The sequence below is a fragment of the Salmo salar genome, chromosome ssa18 (genome assembly GCF_905237065.1).
Source record: "Salmo salar chromosome ssa18, Ssal_v3.1, whole genome shotgun sequence".
Lineage (NCBI taxonomy): Eukaryota > Metazoa > Chordata > Actinopteri > Salmoniformes > Salmonidae > Salmo > Salmo salar.
This window is the reverse complement of record NC_059459.1, coordinates 1868793-1886412: the sequence shown is the minus strand read 5'-3', so window position 1 is coordinate 1886412 and position 17620 is coordinate 1868793. Positions and strand designations below refer to the sequence as shown.

General features: G+C 44.0%; 1 protein-coding gene across 1 annotated transcript in view; it reads left to right on the top strand.

The window, feature by feature from the left end:
• Positions 1 to 17620, top strand: part of cdh23 (cadherin-related 23) — an 834383-nt gene that overhangs the window by 802551 nt on the left and 14212 nt on the right. The window contains exons 49-52 of the mRNA XM_045700638.1: positions 9314 to 9483; positions 10087 to 10224; positions 13996 to 14115; positions 15245 to 15422. Of these exons, the coding sequence (XP_045556594.1) occupies positions 9314 to 9483; positions 10087 to 10224; positions 13996 to 14115; positions 15245 to 15422 (606 nt within the window). The remainder of the gene's footprint in view (positions 1 to 9313; positions 9484 to 10086; positions 10225 to 13995; positions 14116 to 15244; positions 15423 to 17620) is intronic.

Here is a 17620-nt window from a genome sequence, read left to right as displayed (position 1 = left end):
GCTTTTAGCTGCCATAGTGCACATGAAACAAAATGAAATAAGCCATTATCATTTTAAATACATTATTTGATTCTTACCATTGATGATGATATTTGACGATATTGTCATGCCCTGACCTGAGAGAGACGGGTTATTTCTCTATGTGGTTAGGTCAGGGTGTGGGGTGGGCATTCTATGCTGTCTATTTCTTTGTTTTGAGCCGAGTATGGTTCCTAATCAGAGGCAGCTGTTTATTGTTGTCTCTGATTAGGAATCATACTTAGGCAGCCTTTCCCCACCTGTAGTTGTGGGATCTTATTTTTGTACTGCTTGTTAAGCCTACAAGACGTGACGGTCATTATGATTGTTTATTATTTTTGTTTGTAGTGTTCTGAGGTAAAATAAATAATACGATGAACACTTACCCCGCTGCGCTTTGGTCCACTCCTTTTGACGATCGTGACAGAAGATCCCACCACCAAAGGACCAAGCAGTGTGGGCCGATGGACTGGACCTGGGAGGAAATCCTGGATGGGGCAGGACCCTGGACAAGGCCTGGGGATTATCGCCGCCCGCAGGAGGAGATAGAGGTGGCGAAAGCGGAACGGTGATACCAGGAGGAACAGGCAAGGAAACCACGGAAGCCCGAGAGGCAGCGGCCAAAACATTTTGGGGGGGGGGCACACGGGGAGATTGGCGAAGTCGGGGTTGAGACCTGAGCCAACTCCCCGTGCTTACCGTGGGGAGCGAATGACCGAGCGAGCACCGTGTTATGCGGTGACGCGCACTTTGTCGCCAGTGCGCACTCACAGCCCAGTGCGCTCGGTGCAAGCTCCTCACCGTTGCCGTGCTAGAGTTGGCCGTCAGCTGGGAAGAAGTGCGCCAGCTCAGCGTATCTAGTCTCCAGTGCGTTTCTACGGCCCAGGTTATCCTGCGCCTGCTCTACGCATGGTACCCCCGTTCACCAGCGCAGCACAGGTCGTCCTGTATCAGCGCCCCGCCCTTGCTGGGCTACAGTGACCATCCAGCCAGGATGGGGTGTGCCAGCCCTGCGCTCCAGACCTCCGGTGCGCCTCGACGGCCCAGTGTGCCCTGTGCCTGCTCTGTGCACCCAGTCTCCTGTGCGTCTCCCCAGTCCGGTGAGACCGGTTCCAGCTTCACGTAGGAAGCCTCCAGTGATGATCAATGGTCCGAAGCCTCCAGTGGTAATCCATGGCACGAAGCCTCCAGTGATGATCCATGGCCCGGAGCCTGTAGTGATAATTCATGGCACGAAGCCTCCAGTGGCGATCCATGGCCCGGAGCCTGTAGGGATGATCCATGGCACGAAGCCTCCAGTGATGATCCATGGCCCGGAGCCTGTAGGGATGATCCATGGCACGGAGCCTCCAGTGATGATCCATGGCACAAAGCTTCCAGTGATGATCCATGGCGCGGAACCTGTAGTGATGATCCATGGCACGGAGCCAGCAGCGACGGTCCCCAGTCCGGAACCTACAGAGACGCTCTCCAGTCCGGAGCCTCCAGCGACGCTCTCCAGTCCGGAGCCTCCAGCAACGCTCTCCAGTCCGGAGCCTCCAGCGACGCTCCCCAGTCCGGAGCCTCCAGCGACGCTCCCCAGTCCGGCGCCTCCAGCGACTCTCCCCGACTCGCCTCCAGCGACGATCCGCAGCCCGGAGTCTCCAGCGACGGTCCTCAGCCCGGAGTCTCCAGCGACGGTCCTCAGCCCCGAGTCTTCAGCGACGGTCCGCAGCCCCGAGTCTTCAGCGACGGTCCGCAGCCCCGAGTCTTCAGCGACGCGACGGTCTGCAGCCCCGATGTTCAAAGTTTCTGATATTTTTTTATAACCCAACCCTGATCTGTACTTCTCCACAACTTTGTCCCTGACCTGTTTGGAGAGCTCGTTGGTCTTCATGGTGCCGCTTGCTTGGTGGTGCCCCTTGCTTAGTGGTGTTGCAGACTCTGGGGCCTTTCAGAACAGGTGTACAGGTGTATATATACTGAGATCATGTGACAGATCATGTGACACTTAGATTGCACACAGGTGGACTTTATTTAACTAATTATGTGACTTCTGAAGGTAATTGGTTGCACCAGATCTTTTTTAGGGGCTTCATAGCAAAGCACTAAGCACTTTTCCGTTATGTTTTTTTTTATTATTATTATTTTTAGTTATTTATTTCATTTCACTTCACCAATTTGGACTATTTTGTGTATGTCCATTACATGAAATCCAAATAAAAATCAATTTAAATGTAATGCAACAAAAAAAGGAAAAACGCCAAGGGGGATGAATACTTTTGCAAGACACTGTATGTACCCTGAAAATATATAGATATGGTGCCACCCCTGATTTGGGGTTGACAGCCACTATAACTAAACAATAACTAATATATTTGAATACATATGTAGCTTCCAGTCAATGTCTCCATATACAAAGTTGAGTCTCATCTTTCATTTTTGGTCTTACTGGTATGTCAGATTAGCTAATTTGCCAATTTCTCAGTATCACAGAAACACTTTAAATAAATAACAGAAACATTCTAATGATAAGTTGCCAGGGATGAAATTTATCAAAATAACTGTTCAAAACATGAAAACCATGCATAAACTTGTATTTCTAAACCTCAAATTTGACTTTAAATGTGTGCGAATGTTCAAATATATGTGTATTTGGGGAACTAAAACCATGTACTTCAGTGGATTCAACTACGTTAGTGCTTTTAGGCTTAATGGGTATAGTTTAGTGTCAGAGGAATTTTCTATCCCAATGATAATAATTAACAATCAATAAGCTTTGACTAATCCCCAAGGATTGTAAGACACTGGGTTAAGAATAATTAGGCAAGGACTCAGCTTTCTGCAAAAGGTTCGTACAGTTTATTCAGAGAACGTTCTGAAGTCCATTATACAAAGACATTCATTTTATGCTCACTCCCTACTTACGCACATACCTCCACACAAACAGTAGATGTCCTACACACATACATACACACAAACAGTAAGTGAGTTGTATCCCTCCCCGGAGTTCTCACCACTGTTAATCACTACCCAGCGCTGTCTGTTCCTTTCCCCCGAGATTAGAGGGACCTTGAGAGTTACTCCCTTTCTTCTCTAAGTTTCTCAAAGTTCCTCGCTAGGTTGGGTCAAACACAGTCTAATTGTTCTCGCTATTTTCTTAGGCACACTAATACGCACACACATTTCTCTTCCTCCCGGTTCTCTACTAGACCTAGACCTTATGGGTCTTAGGTTTAGTACTTGAATTATTCATTATACATGCTACATAACTACTAATTACTAGTTAGTTACATTTCAGGGTTGGATTCTTTAATCATTTACCTTTAAACATATTATTCCCTTATCATTTAGACACTTACACCAACTTTTAGACTTAATAATATTCTTCTAATTGTAGACATTCAGTTACATGGGATTGTTCAAATATTCCCCATGTAATGTTAATAACCTCTTGCATCTAGGCGTTCCGCTAGCGGAACCCTAGCCAACAGCCAATGGGATCGCATGGCGCGAAATACAAAACCAACTAAAATACCATAATTCAATTTTCGCAAACAATCAACTATTTTACACTATTTTAAAGATAAGACTCTCGTTAATCTAACCACATTGTCCGATTTCAAAAAGGCTTTACAGCGAAAGCAAAACATTACATTATGTTAGGAGAGTACATAGACCAAAATAACCACACAGCCATTTTCCAAGCAAGCATATATGTCAATAAAACACAAAACACAGCTAAATGAAGCACTAACCTTTGATGATCTTCATCAGATGACACTCCTAGGACATTATGTGATACAATACATGTATGTTTTGTTCAATCAAGTTCATATTTATATCCAAAAACAGCTTTTTACATTGTCGCCTGATGTTCAGAAAATGTATTCCCACCAAAAACTTCCGGTGAATTTACAAAAATACTCATCATAAACATTGACAAAATCCATAACAATTATTTTAAGAATTATAGATACAGAACTCCTTTATGCAATCGCTGAGTCAGATTTTAAAATAGCTTTTCGGCGAAAGCACATTTTTCAATATTCTGAGTACATAGCTCACCATCACGGCCGCCAAGTTCAACCTAAACTCAGAATTAGTATTAGAAATATTGTATTACCTTTGCTGATCTTCGTCAGAATGCACTCCCTGGACTGCTACTTCCACAAGAAATGTTGTTTTTGTTCGAAATAATCCATAGTTATGTCCAAATACCTCCGTTTTGTTCGTGCGTTCAGGTCACTATCCAAAGGGTAATGCGCAAGCGCAATTCGAGACACAAAAGTCAAAATGTTCCATTACCGTACTTAGAAGCATGTCAAACGCTCATCTTTACTAGATGCTGTTCTTCCACTAATCTCATTGCAACTCCCCTCCAAGTCTCCGACCACTACCTTGTATCCTTTTCCCTCTCGCTCTCCTCCAACACTTCTCACTCTGCCCCTACTCGGATGGTATTGCGCCGTCGCAACCTTCGCTCTCTCTCTCCCGCTACTCTCTCCTCTTCCATCCTATCATCTCTTCCCTCTGCTCAAACCTTCTCCAACCTATCTCCTGATTCTGCCTCCTCAACCCTCCTCTCCTCCCTTTCTGCATCCTTTGACTCTCTATGCCCCCTATCCTCAAGGCCGGCTCGGTCCTCCCCTCCTGCTCCATTGCTCGACGACTCATTGCGAGCTCACAGAACAGGGCTCCGGGCAGCCAAGCGGAAATGGAGGAAAACTCGCCTCCCTGCGGACCTGGCATCCTTTCACTCCCTCCTCTCTACATTTTCCTCTTCTGTTTCTGCTGCTAAAGCCACTTTCTACCACTCTAACTTCCAAGCATCTGCCTCTAACCCTAGGAAGCTCTTTGTCACCTTCTCCTCCCTCCTGAATCCTCCTCCCCCTCCCCCCCCTCCTCCCTCTCTGCGGATGACTTCGTCAACTATTTTGAAAAGAAGGTCGACGACATCCGATCCTCGTTTGTTAAGTCAAACGACACCGCTGGTCCTGCTCACATTGCCCTACCCTATGCTTTCACCTCTTTCTCCCCTGTCTCTCCAGATGAAATCTTGCGTCTTGTGATGGCCGGCCGCCCAACAACCTGCCCGCTTGACCCTATCCCCTCCTCTCTTCTCCAGACCATTTCCGGAGACCTTCTCCCTTACCTCACCTCGCTCATCAACTCATCCTTGACCGCTGGCTACGTCCCTTCCGTCTTCAAGAGAGCGAGAGTTGCACCCCTTCTGAAAAAACCTACACTCGATCCCTCCGATGTCAACAACTACAGACCAGTATCCCTTCTTTCTTTTCTCTCCAAAACTCTTGAACGTGCCGTCCTTGGCCAGCTCTCTTGCTATCTCTCTCAGAATGACCTTCTTGATCCAAATCAGTCAGGTTTCAAGACTGGTCATTCAACTGAGACTGCTCTTCTCTGTGTCACGGAGGCTCTCCGCACTGCTAAAGCTAACTCTCTCTCCTCTGCTCTCATCCTTCTAGACCTATCTGCTGCCTTTGATACTGTGAACCACCAGATCCTCCTCTCCACCCTCTCCGAGTTGGGCATCTCCGGCGCGGCCCACGCTTGGATTGCGTCCTACCTGACAGGTCGCTCCCACCAGGTGGCGTGGCGAGAATCTGTCTCCGCACCACGTGCTCTCACCACTGGTGTCCCCCAGGGCCCTGTTCTAGGCCCTCTCCTATTCTCGCTATACACCAAGTCACTTGGCTCTGTCATATCCTCACATGGTCTCTCCAAACATTGCTATGCAGACGACACTCAATTAATCTTCTCCTTTCCCCCTTCTGATAACCAGGTGGCGAATCGCATCTCTGCATGTCTGGCAGACATATCAGTGTGGATGACGGATCACCACCTCAAGCTGAACCTCGGCAAGACGGAGCTGCTTTTCCTCCCGGGGAAGGATTGCCCGTTCCATCATCTCGCCATCACGGTTGACAACTCCATTGTGTCCTCCTCCCAGAGTGCTAAGAACCTTGGCGTGACCCTGGACAACACCCTGTCGTTCTCCACTAACATCAAGGCGGTGACCCGATCCTGTAGGTTCATGCTCTACAACATTCGCAGAGTACGACCCTGCCTCACACAGGACGCGGCGCAGGTCCTAATCCAGGCACTTGTCATCTCCCGTCTGGATTACTGCAACTCGCTGTTGGCTGGACTCCCTGCCTGTGCCATTAAACCCCTACAACTCATCCAGAACGCCGCAGCCCGTCTGGTGTTCAACCTTCCCAAGTTCTCTCACGTCACCCCGCTCCTCCGCACACTCCACTGGCTTCCAGTTGAAGCTCACATCCGCTACAAGACCATGGTGCTTGCCTACGGAGCCGTGAGGGGAACGGCACCTCCGTACTTTCAGGCTCTGATCAGTCCCTACACCCAAATGAGGGCACTGTGCTCATCCACCTCTGGCCTGCTGGCCCCCCTACCTCTGAGGAAGCACATTTCCCGCTCAGCCCAGTCAAAACTGTTCGCTGCTCTGGCACCCCTATGGTGGAACAAGCTCCCTCACGACGCCAGGACAGCGGAGTCAATCACCACCTTCCAGAGACACCTGAAACCCCACCTCTTTAAGGAATACCTGGGATAGGATAAAGTAATCCTTCTACCCCCCCCCCCTAAAAGATTTAGATGCACTATTGTAAAGTGGTTGTTCCACTGGATATCATAAGGTGAATGCACCAATTTGTAAGTCGCTCTGGATAAGAGCGTCTGCTAAATGACTTAAATGTAAATGTAAAAAAGGGCTGTTTTTTTTAAAGTACCGGGGTAACTGGCATCCTGGGGGGGGGGGATTATGGGATATGGTTTCACACAAGTGTGTTAAAATACATTTAATCCATTTTATTTAGAAATTTTTTAGTAAGTCATTCTAAGTCTAGTTGTCTTTATTTTAATTATTTTAATGAAATATGGGGGAAAATGGTGTTGCACATTAACATCCGCACTATGAGGAGATTTCATGTAAATTCCCTCTTTTTAACTCACCTGCACATTCATTTCCTTTGTTCTTGCTTTGTCGTTCCTTTTCCATACAATCCATTATGTACAAATGCAGTGAATATGATTTGAATAATGAAAGATTTTAAATTCCAGCAGTACTTAAAATGACATTCAGGAGCAAAAGGTTTTCAATAGCTGTTTTTAATTCATAAAAAAAAATATTAATTGGAATGGAATATTTTCATGGAATATCATTCAATCATTCAAATGTATTTATAAAGCCCTTTTTACATCAGCAGATGTCAGCCTAAAACCCCAAAGAGCAGGCTAGGAAAACTCCCTAGAATGGCTGGAACCTAGGAAGAAACCTAGAGAGGAACCAGGCTCTGAGGGGTGGCCAGTCCTTTTCTGGCTGTGCCGGGTGGAGATTATAAGAGTACATGGCCATTTAAGGCCAGATTGTTCTTCAAGATGTTCAAACGTTCATAGATGACAACCAGGGTCAAATAATAATAAGTGGTTGTAGAGGGTGCAACAGGTCAGTATGTCAGGAGTAAATGTCATTTGGCTTTTGATAGCCGAGCATTCAGAGGTTGAGACAGCCGGTGTGGTAGAGAGAGAGTCAAAAACAGCAGGTCCAGGACAAGGTACCACATCCGGTGAATAGGTCAGGGTTCCCTAGCCGCAGGCAGAACAGTTGAAACTGGAGCAGCAGCATGACCAGGTGGACTGGGGACAGCCAGGAGTCATCAGGCCAGGTAGTCCTAAGGCAAGATCCTAGGGCTCAGGTCCTCCGGGAGAGGAGGGAGAGAGAATTAGAGGGAGCATACTTAAATTCACACAGGACACCAGATAAGACAGGAGAATTACACCAGATATAACAGACTGACCCTAGCCCCCCCGGCACATAGACTATTGCAGCATAGATACTGGAGACTGTAACAGGGGTGGGTCGGGGGACACTGTGGCCCTGTCCGACGATACCCCCAGACAGGGCCAACCAGGCAGGATATAACCCCACCCACTTTGCCAAAGCGCAGCCCCTACACTACTAGAGGGATATCAACAGACCACCAACTTACTACCCTGAGATAAGGCTGAGCATAGCCCACAAAAATCTTCTCCACTGGAATTCTCTGCCTCTGACCCTGTTATGGGGGCTGAGTCACTGTGGTGGAGAAGATTTTTGTGAGAGAGAGGAGAGCCGGCCAAACAGAGACATCAAAGGCGGTTCGTCGCTCCAGTGCCTTGCCGTTCACCTTCTAACCCCTGGGCCAGACTACACTCAATCATAGTACCTACTGAATAGATGAGTCTTCAGTAATGACTTAAAGGTCAAGACCGAGTCTGCATCTCTCACATGGATAGGCAGACCATTCCATAAAAATGGAGCTCTATAGGAGAAAGCCCTGTCTCCAGCTGTTTGCTTAGAAATTCTAGGGACATCCCGGAGTCGCCTCTTCACTGTTGACTTAGAGACTGGTGTTTTGCGAGTACTATCAATTAGTCTTTTAAAATGATAAACTTGGATTAGCTAACACAACGCGCCATTGGAACACAGGAGTGATGGTTGCTGATAATGGGCCTCTGTACGCCTATGTAGATATTCCATAAACAAATATGCAGTGTCCTGCTACAATAGTCATTTACAACATTAACAATGTCTACACTGTATTTCTGATCAATTTGATGTTATATTAATGATACAAAAAAAGTGCTTTTCTTTCAAAAACAAGGACATTTCTAAGTGACCCCAAACTTTTGAACGGTAGTGTAGTAATGGTGTCACCAGCAGAATTCTAGCACCAGTTGTGAAAATGGGCTGCGCTGGCCCAAGTTTACCCTGACCGGGCTCGAATTTGCGAATTAGATTAGAGTCAGCTGGAATTTGGCCCTAAATTTAAGTGCCGGTGGAAACGGCGAATGTGACAACCATTCCTAAACACCCCCCAATGCTAATTAAGATGTTAGTTACCACATGACTTGATCTATGGAAAAAAAATACACATTTAAATAAAGATCTTCCTTTCCTCTTTTCAATAAAGTAATTGTTTATGGATACTCCCATCATATAGCTATTTATTAAAGAAATAACAAGCATGTGAATATTTTCTTTCACTCTTGAAAAATGCAAATATTCCTCTCACCTCAATATTTTTAGATCCTGTCCTGAATTGACCACATGGATGAACTCTCCTATAGAGGATACATTTTTATCTTGAAATTAAATTATTACACAGCCCCTTCTGGATTTTGAGTAATAAGCACTGTGACAACCAACCTGTGAGACAACCAACCCGTTCTCCCCTATAATTAGTATATGTATAATGAGAAGTGTGCTGGTAACCATTGTGTTGTTGTGCAGGTAAGATCGTAGCCAACCGGACAGTGGACTTTGAGCAGGTGCAGTGGCTGAACTTCACAGTGAGAGCTCAGGACCACGGCAGTCCACCCAGAGTGGCTGAGCTTCCTGTCTACCTGCGTATAGTAGACATCAATGATAACAAGCCCATCTTTACACAACCCTCTTACCAGGTACCACAAATACTAGTTCCTAACATACACTGCAAAGGGCATCACCCTTAAGGCGTCAGCATACTTCGGTTCAGCTGGCACCTAGCCGAACTCGGCTAGGCGAACTGAACGAGTGTTCTCACATACTACCTTAAAAGACATTCACTTGAAAAAAAAGATATCTCAAGAAATATGTCATAAATGTCGACGTTTTTCTCAAGAAGATCTTAGTCGTGCAATTTTACATCTAAGATGTTTGGTGCAGTATTTGTCAAATACAAAATGTTGCATGAAAACGATTTGTTTCTTGTTGAATGACACTTCATTGAATAATCCCTACTGTTGACCAATCACCAACAAAGGGGCATAGACGTTGGCTACCGACTACGGCTTGCCTCGAGAAAAAATGTGTGTGCACGAACAGCCGAAAAAACACTTGCGGAAGACCAAAACGAACAAAAACGTCAATTGTTTTTTCCATTATATATGCACAAACTATTTTGGGTGGGATGCATGCGGACACCTTTAGTAGTACTCACTTGATATCATTTATATTGTGATGGTCTGAGTTTGTGCTCATCTGTGTGTATGCTGATGTTGTTGTGTCATGCTGTCCCTTTGCAGAAGCCAGTGTTTGAGGATGTTGACTTGGGCACGGTCATAGTGACAGTCAGTGCCACAGACGCAGATTCGGGCCTCTTCTCTGTCATCGAGTACGGCCTGGTAGACGGAGAGGGCAAGTTTGGCATCACTCCCTCCACTGTGAGTTCTGTAACATGTTTTAACACATGAAGAAACACACACACGCACACTTTGCAGTGCTTGAAGTGGACTTCTTTTTACTTCACGTATCACTGCACTTCACAAATTGGTGCAGGCACTCATTTTTGGGTGCTGGTACTGTTTATATTTAGGAGCTGGAACCTTTTAGCCAATATTCTGTAGAGGTTGATGGTCCTCGAGCAGTAGAAAATTCAATGTACTAGTACTAGCTACTGGTGTGCACCTGCCCAATCCAAGCACTTATGCACAAACACACATACATACACACAAACACAGACACACACACACACTCGCTCCTCTCTTTTGTTTTCACTCTATTTTGTACTCTTTCAAAGAAAAAGAACAGACTCATCTACATTGAATGTACAAAACATTAGGAACAAACCCCTTCCTAATATTGAGTTGCACCCCCATTTTCCCTTAGAACAGCTTCAATCCATTGGGGCATGGACTCTACAAGGTGTCGAAAGCATTCCACAGGGATGCTGGCCCATTTTGACTCCAAAGCTTCCCACAGCTGTGTCAAGTTGGCTGGATGTCCTTTGGGTGGTGGACCATTCTTGATACACACGGGAAACTGTTGAAACTCAGCACCGTTGCAGTTCTTGACACACTCAAACTGGTGCGCCTGGCACCTACTACCATACCCTGTTCAAAGACACTTAAATATTTTGTCTTGCCCATTCACCCTCTGAATGGCACACATATGCAATCCCATGTCTCAATTGTCTTGAGGCTTACAAATCCTTCTTTATCCTGTCTCCTCCACTTCATCCACACTGATTGAAGTGGTCTTAACAGGTGACAACAATAAGGGATCATAGCTGTCACCTGGATTCACCTGGTCAGTCTTTGTCATGGAAAGAGCAGGCCTTCCTGCTGTTTTGTACACCCAGTGTATGTTGCCTGATCATCGAAATTGCACTTAAATGTGGAATATGGGACCTGGAATGATATATCTTACTAGCCTAAGAAGAAAGACATTTTCAGATACAAGGTGACTTTGTAAAGGTAAAGGAGGAGACTCGAGTCCAAGGTTGCGGTTGGAATGATAGCTTTTTAAGGATCACTTTACTCTTTTGGTGTGTTGTTCATTAGTCCACTGTTAATACAATCCCCCAAAATGGTCAGGTTTTTTAAGATGGAGCACTCTCAGCACAGAGCAAAAATTGTGATGATGATGCTGCATTTTACATCATATAAGTGAACTATCCCTTTACCTCAGAGCTCCTTGGGTACAAGCTAGTGCAAAATGAAACGTTCTTAATCTTGAGGTTTTATAAGTATGCATTGATCACTTCAGTGTCACAATTATGTACATTATTTCTGATATAAAACAGACATTACATTCTTGTAAGGGGGATTAACTTTTGTCAAAGAGTTCGTTTTTCTGCCTAAATGTTCTATCTCTGCTGCTCTGACTCCTGTCAGTCTTCCGCATTTCATTGGAGTCTGGTGTAGTTGCCCTTAGACACTGATCTTGTGCAGTATTGTATTTCCACTAGTGGTAGGTAGTATAAATGTAACCACATGTAACATATGGTTTTGCATTAGTATACACATCAAAAGTCCCAATGCAAAGTTACACCTCACTTTTCTATTTTTAGAGTTATTACATATAACCGATCAGAATTCCGAAGAATGCCGAAGTCATGCCGGAAAATGTTTTTGCGGGTGTGACATATGGAGGACCCGGCAAGCCAGCCTATTCCCTATAATGTAAACTCCAACAGAAATGACTTCAAATGTATAACTTCAAATTAAACCAAATCGTTTGCACAAGGGCTGGGACGATACCAGTATTGCGATACTCGTTAGTATTGTGGCAAGAAAACAAAACATGAAGTTGATTTAACATTTTTAGGAAAACAGCCCTAATGTTGAAATTAAAAATCATTATGTTGTCATCTAGAGTCACATTTATTTATTTACTAACCTATAGCACATAATATTTTACATACAGCAGGTTTTTAAAGGACCAAATAGTTTGGTCTGCCTCCTGTTTTCATTTTTGCGATACTGGTATCATACTGGCCCTAGTGGTGAGCTTTCTGGCGCCAAGAGCTGCTTAGGCATCACCCAAGTGGGTGCTACACAGAGTGGAATTGGAGAAGTCCAGTGGCTATAAGTCAGGCTGGTCCTTAGACTTGCCATATACAAGATCATCAGCAGACTCCATCACCATCATCTACCATCGTCTGACCAGCTCTCTCAGCTCAAGCCATTCACTGTCCCTTTACATCTTCGGAGAATGCAGCTTTCAAATACTTGGCCTCTATTGGTTGGCCTGTCATGATACATTGCTTGTTTGTTTTTTGATTTTGAAATGCTTTGAGATTCTTTGAAAAGCGCTATAGAAATGTTTTAAATTATTATGATTATTATTATTACATTAAATATATAACACCATCTAACCATCAAATAATGTTACCGGTATATGCAGTTATCTTAGCCAGAAAACCAGCCAGCTAAAGTTAGTTACAGTGCTCTCCATACTTATTGGGACAGTGAAACATTTTTTTCTTCTTTCGGCTCTATACTTTATACTGTTTGAGAGTCAGATAATCCAATAGGGATATAGTAGGTTAAATCCAAAGTAGATACATTCCGGAGGCAATAATCCCGAGGCGGCATTGGGCAAAGGAGAAGAGGGGAAGAGTCAACAATAAGACGGCAATTGGAGGAAGGCTCCAGGCAAATGGAGATGATCACAACAGCGCAGTCAGTCAGCTACTGTAGCTCGCTAGTACTAAGCCAAGGTTGAAAAACTCTAGCCTACTTCACAGAGCTCATGCGGACCCCTTGTGTGAAGAATATGATTGATTGTTTACATCACACCTCCTCGTGATTGGTGGATTGTAGCTCACCATTGCCAACACTCGATCTGCATGGCTAGTGGCTAACTAACCTGAGCTAGCTAACGCAGAGTAAATTATCCATATAATGTAGAGAAATATTGCATTGTGGGTAGTTTAGAAGATATCTAGAAATAGCTTAACAAATATGTAAAAAAAACAAAATATAACTATGTTTGTAGTTATAGGTAACCAGATCGTGACTACAACTAAGTTACTAAGTCTTTGACCACACTGTGTTGTTCCTTTGGTGAGTAAAAACTCAAAACTGCTTCCTACCCTTTAAGGTTATGACTGGGGGAGGGGAGGCTGATCCTACAGTGGTTCTTCCTGTACAAGTTGTGTCATACTGCAGCACACCTTGCGGGCTGCCACAGCATTCTATGGCATGTTATTTAAGTGTCAGCCATTGTTGCCATTAATGCTAGTTAGTGCTAGTTTGACCACCAGAGGGCATCTTTGAGAAGCATTTGAAAGTCTAATATTGGCTGTACTAGAGAATTTAAAACCTTTTTTGGAAGAAGAAAGTATATGGGATTGATTTTAAGAAATGTAGCTTAATTAATTGTATTAATATTATGGTGTTACTATTCCAAGAAAATTAAAAAAACGAAACCCTCAGTGAAAATATGGAGCTGTACAATGTGACCAGTCGGGAGTAGGCTACAGTACTAAGAGCAAAATAATCCTAACATTTCCACACCCTAATTGTAGTCTAACCAATACCCGAACAGAGATTCAGTGAAAATAATATGGAAGTTCCTGCTGTGGATTAGATGTGTTGTCTGAAGCCTAAACTCTCTCCCTGAAACTGCCTAATAACTACACTTTATAATCATCTTCCTCTTTCTCCTCTTTCTCCTCCTCCTACTTTTCCTCCTCCCTCTCTTGTCAGGGTGACATCTACATTCTGTCTCCACTGGACAGAGAGACTAAAGACCACTACACCCTGACGGCCATAGCTAGGGACAACCCTGGGGGCAGCCCCAACAACCGACTGGAGAAATCTGTTCAGGTGGGATTCATACTGTAGTAGAACTTAAGTAAACATAGTTGAATACACTGACTGTAATCACTCTGGATAAGACTAAAATGTGAATGAAAATGGATGTTCAAAATACTCTGCGGCCAGTTTATTAGGGACAGCACCCCGTTCACAAAAAGGGTTCACTCCTACAGACAATGAGTCACGTGGCCGTGGCTTACTATATAAAGCAGGCAGACAGGCATCGGGGCATTCAGTTAGTGTTCGATTGAACATTAGAATGGTCAAAACGAGTAACCTAAGCGACTTTGAGCGGAGTATGATTGTCGGTGCCAGGCACACCGGTTCCAGTACCTCAAAAACGTCCAGCCTCCTGTGCTTTTCCCACAAGACAGTGTCTAGGGTTTACCGAGAATGGTGCAACAAACAAAAAACATCCTGTGGGTGAAAACAACTCATTGATGAGAGAGGTTGATGGAGAATGGCAATAATCGTGTAAGCTAACAGGCGGGCCACAAACAGGCAAATAATGTCGCAGTACAACAATGGTGTGCAGAACGATATCTGGTAATACACAACTTGTCGGTCCTTGTCACGGATGGGATATTGCAGCAGATGACCACACTGGGTGCCACTCCTATCAGCTAAAAACAGAAAGTGGATCCAGTGGGCACATGATCAACAACACTGGAATTGAGGAGTGGAAAAGCATTGCCTGGTCTGACGAATCCTGGTTCCTGTTGCGTCATGCTGATAGCAGATTCAGGTTTTGGCGTAAGCAACATGAGACCATGGCCCCATCCTGCCTGGTGTCAACGGTACAGGATGGTGGCAGTGGTGGAATGGTGTGGGGAATGTTTTCCTGGCACATGTTAAGTCCTTTGATACCAATTGAGAAATGTCTGAACGGCACACCTTGTATAATCCATGCCCCGAAGAATTCAGAGTGTTTTGGAGGCAAAGGGGGGTCCGACCCAGTGCTAGATGGGTGTACCTAATGAACTGGCTACTTTGTGTATATCTCTGCATTGGTAATATGTGTATTATTATCCCTATGAGGATTGAAACCATAACCTTGGTATTGCTAGCACCACACTCTTACCAACTGAGCCACACCGGGCCACATCATATTTTCCTGTCCCTGGTCTGTCTCTCTCAGGTCTTGGTGACCGTTCTGGATGTGAATGACTTCCGTCCACGGTTCTCAGATCGGGTCTTTGAGACCAGTGTGTTTGAGAACGAACCCAGTGGGACATCTGTGATCACGCTGACTGCCAATGACCTGGATGAGGGGGAGAACGGTCTGCTGTACTACAGCCTGCAGGGCCCAGGGGCAGGTAGGAGCCACACAAACACACACACACATCATCATTAGGTACTGTAAGAGGCTTTTGTTCCAGCCCAGTTTTAACACAACTGATTTAACTTATTATGGTCTACATTAGCAATTGATTAGTTAACCTCTCTGGGCTACTCAACAGCCAGTTGAATCCCGTGGCGCGTTATTCAAATACCTTAGAAATGCTATTACTTCAATTTCTCAAACATATGACTATTTTACAGCATTTTAAAGACAAGACTCTCGTTAACCTCTTGGGGCTAGGTGGGACGCTAGCGTGCCACCCGTGGTGCACTCCATCAACAGCAGGTGCATTTCAAGAGCGACAAATTTGAATCCAAATAAATGTCAAAATTCAAATTTTTCAAAAATACAACTATGTTACACCATTTGAAAGATAAACATCTCCTTAATCTAACCACGTTTTACGATTTCAAAAAGGTTTTACGGCGAAAGCATAAATTTAGAGTATGTTAGGACAGTACATTTACAAGAGTTGTGTGTAATGTTTTGTCAAGTCAAAGACAGGGTCACCAAAACCATAAAACCAGCTAAAATGATGCACTAACCTTTTACAATCTCCATCAGATGACACTCCTAGGACATTATGTTAGACAATGCATGCATTTTTAGTTCTATCAAGTTCATATTTATATCCAAAAACAGCGTTTTACTATGGCATTGATGTTGAGGAAATCGTTTCCCTCCAATAACCGGCAGTCAAGTCAGCGTCAGAAATTAAATAATTAAAATTAGAAAACATTGGTAAAATATTATATTGTCATTTAAAGAATTATAGATTTACATCTCTTGAACGCAATCAACTTGCCAGATTTAAAAATAACCTTACTGGGAAATCACACTTTGCAATAATCTGAGCACTGCGCCCAGAAAAATACGCGTTGCGATACAGACTAGACGTCATGTTGGGGAGATCTAAAATCGAAAATACTATGTAAATAATCCATTACCTTTGATTCTCTTCATCAGATGTCACTTCCAGGTATCACAGGTCCATAACGAATGTAGTTTTGTTCAAAAAAGCTCATCATTTATGTCCAAAAATCTCCGTCTCGTTAGCACATGATGTAAGCCAGCCGGACTTCTCGTCATGAACGAGGGGAAAAATATATTTCCGTTCGTTCAAACATGTCAAACGTTGTATAGCATAAATCATTAGGGCCTTTTTTAACCAGAACATGAATAATATTCAAGGTGGACGAATGCATACTCTTTTATAACGTATTGGAACGAGGGTACCCAACATGAACTAGCGCCAGGTGTCTAATGGGACATCACCGTTCCATGGCTCTTGTTCGGTCAGATCTCCCTCCAGAAGACTCAAAACAATTTGTAAAGGCTGGTGACATCTAGTGGAAGCAATAGGAAGTGCCAAAATATTCCTAAACCCCTGTGTTTTTCAATGGGATAGGTTTAAAGTCAATACAACACATCAGGTATCCACTTCCTGTCAGAAAATGTCTCAGGGTTTTGCCTGCCAAATGAGTTCTGTTATACTCACAGACACCATTCAAACAGTTTTGGAAACTTTAGAGTGTTTTCTATCCATATATAATAAGTATATGCATATTGTAGTTACTGGGTAGGATTAGTAACCAGATTAAATCGGGTACATTTTTTTTATCCAGACGTGCAAATGCTGCCCCCTAGACCCAACAGGTTAATCTAACCACACTGTCCGATTTCAAAAAGGCTTTACAACGAAAGCAAAACATTAGATTATGTCAGCACAGTACCCAGCCAGAAATAATCAGACACCCATTTTTCAAGCTAGCATATAATGTCACATAAACCCAAACCACAGCTAAATGCAGCACTAACCTTTGATGATCTTCATCAGATGACAATCTTAGGACATTATGTTATACAATACATGCATGTCTGTTCAATCAAGTTCATATTTATATCAAAAACCAGCTTTTTACATTAGCAGGTGACTAGCATGTGACTAGCATTCCCACCGAACACTTCCGGTGAATTTACTAAATTACTCACGATAAACGTTCACAAAAAACATAACCATTTTTTAAAGAATTATAGATACAGAACTCCTCTATGCACTCGATATGTCCGATTTTAAAATAGCTTTTCGGTGAAAGCACATTTTGCAATATTCTGAGTACATGGCCCGGCATCACAGGGCTAGCTATTTAGACACCCAGCAAGTTTAGCACT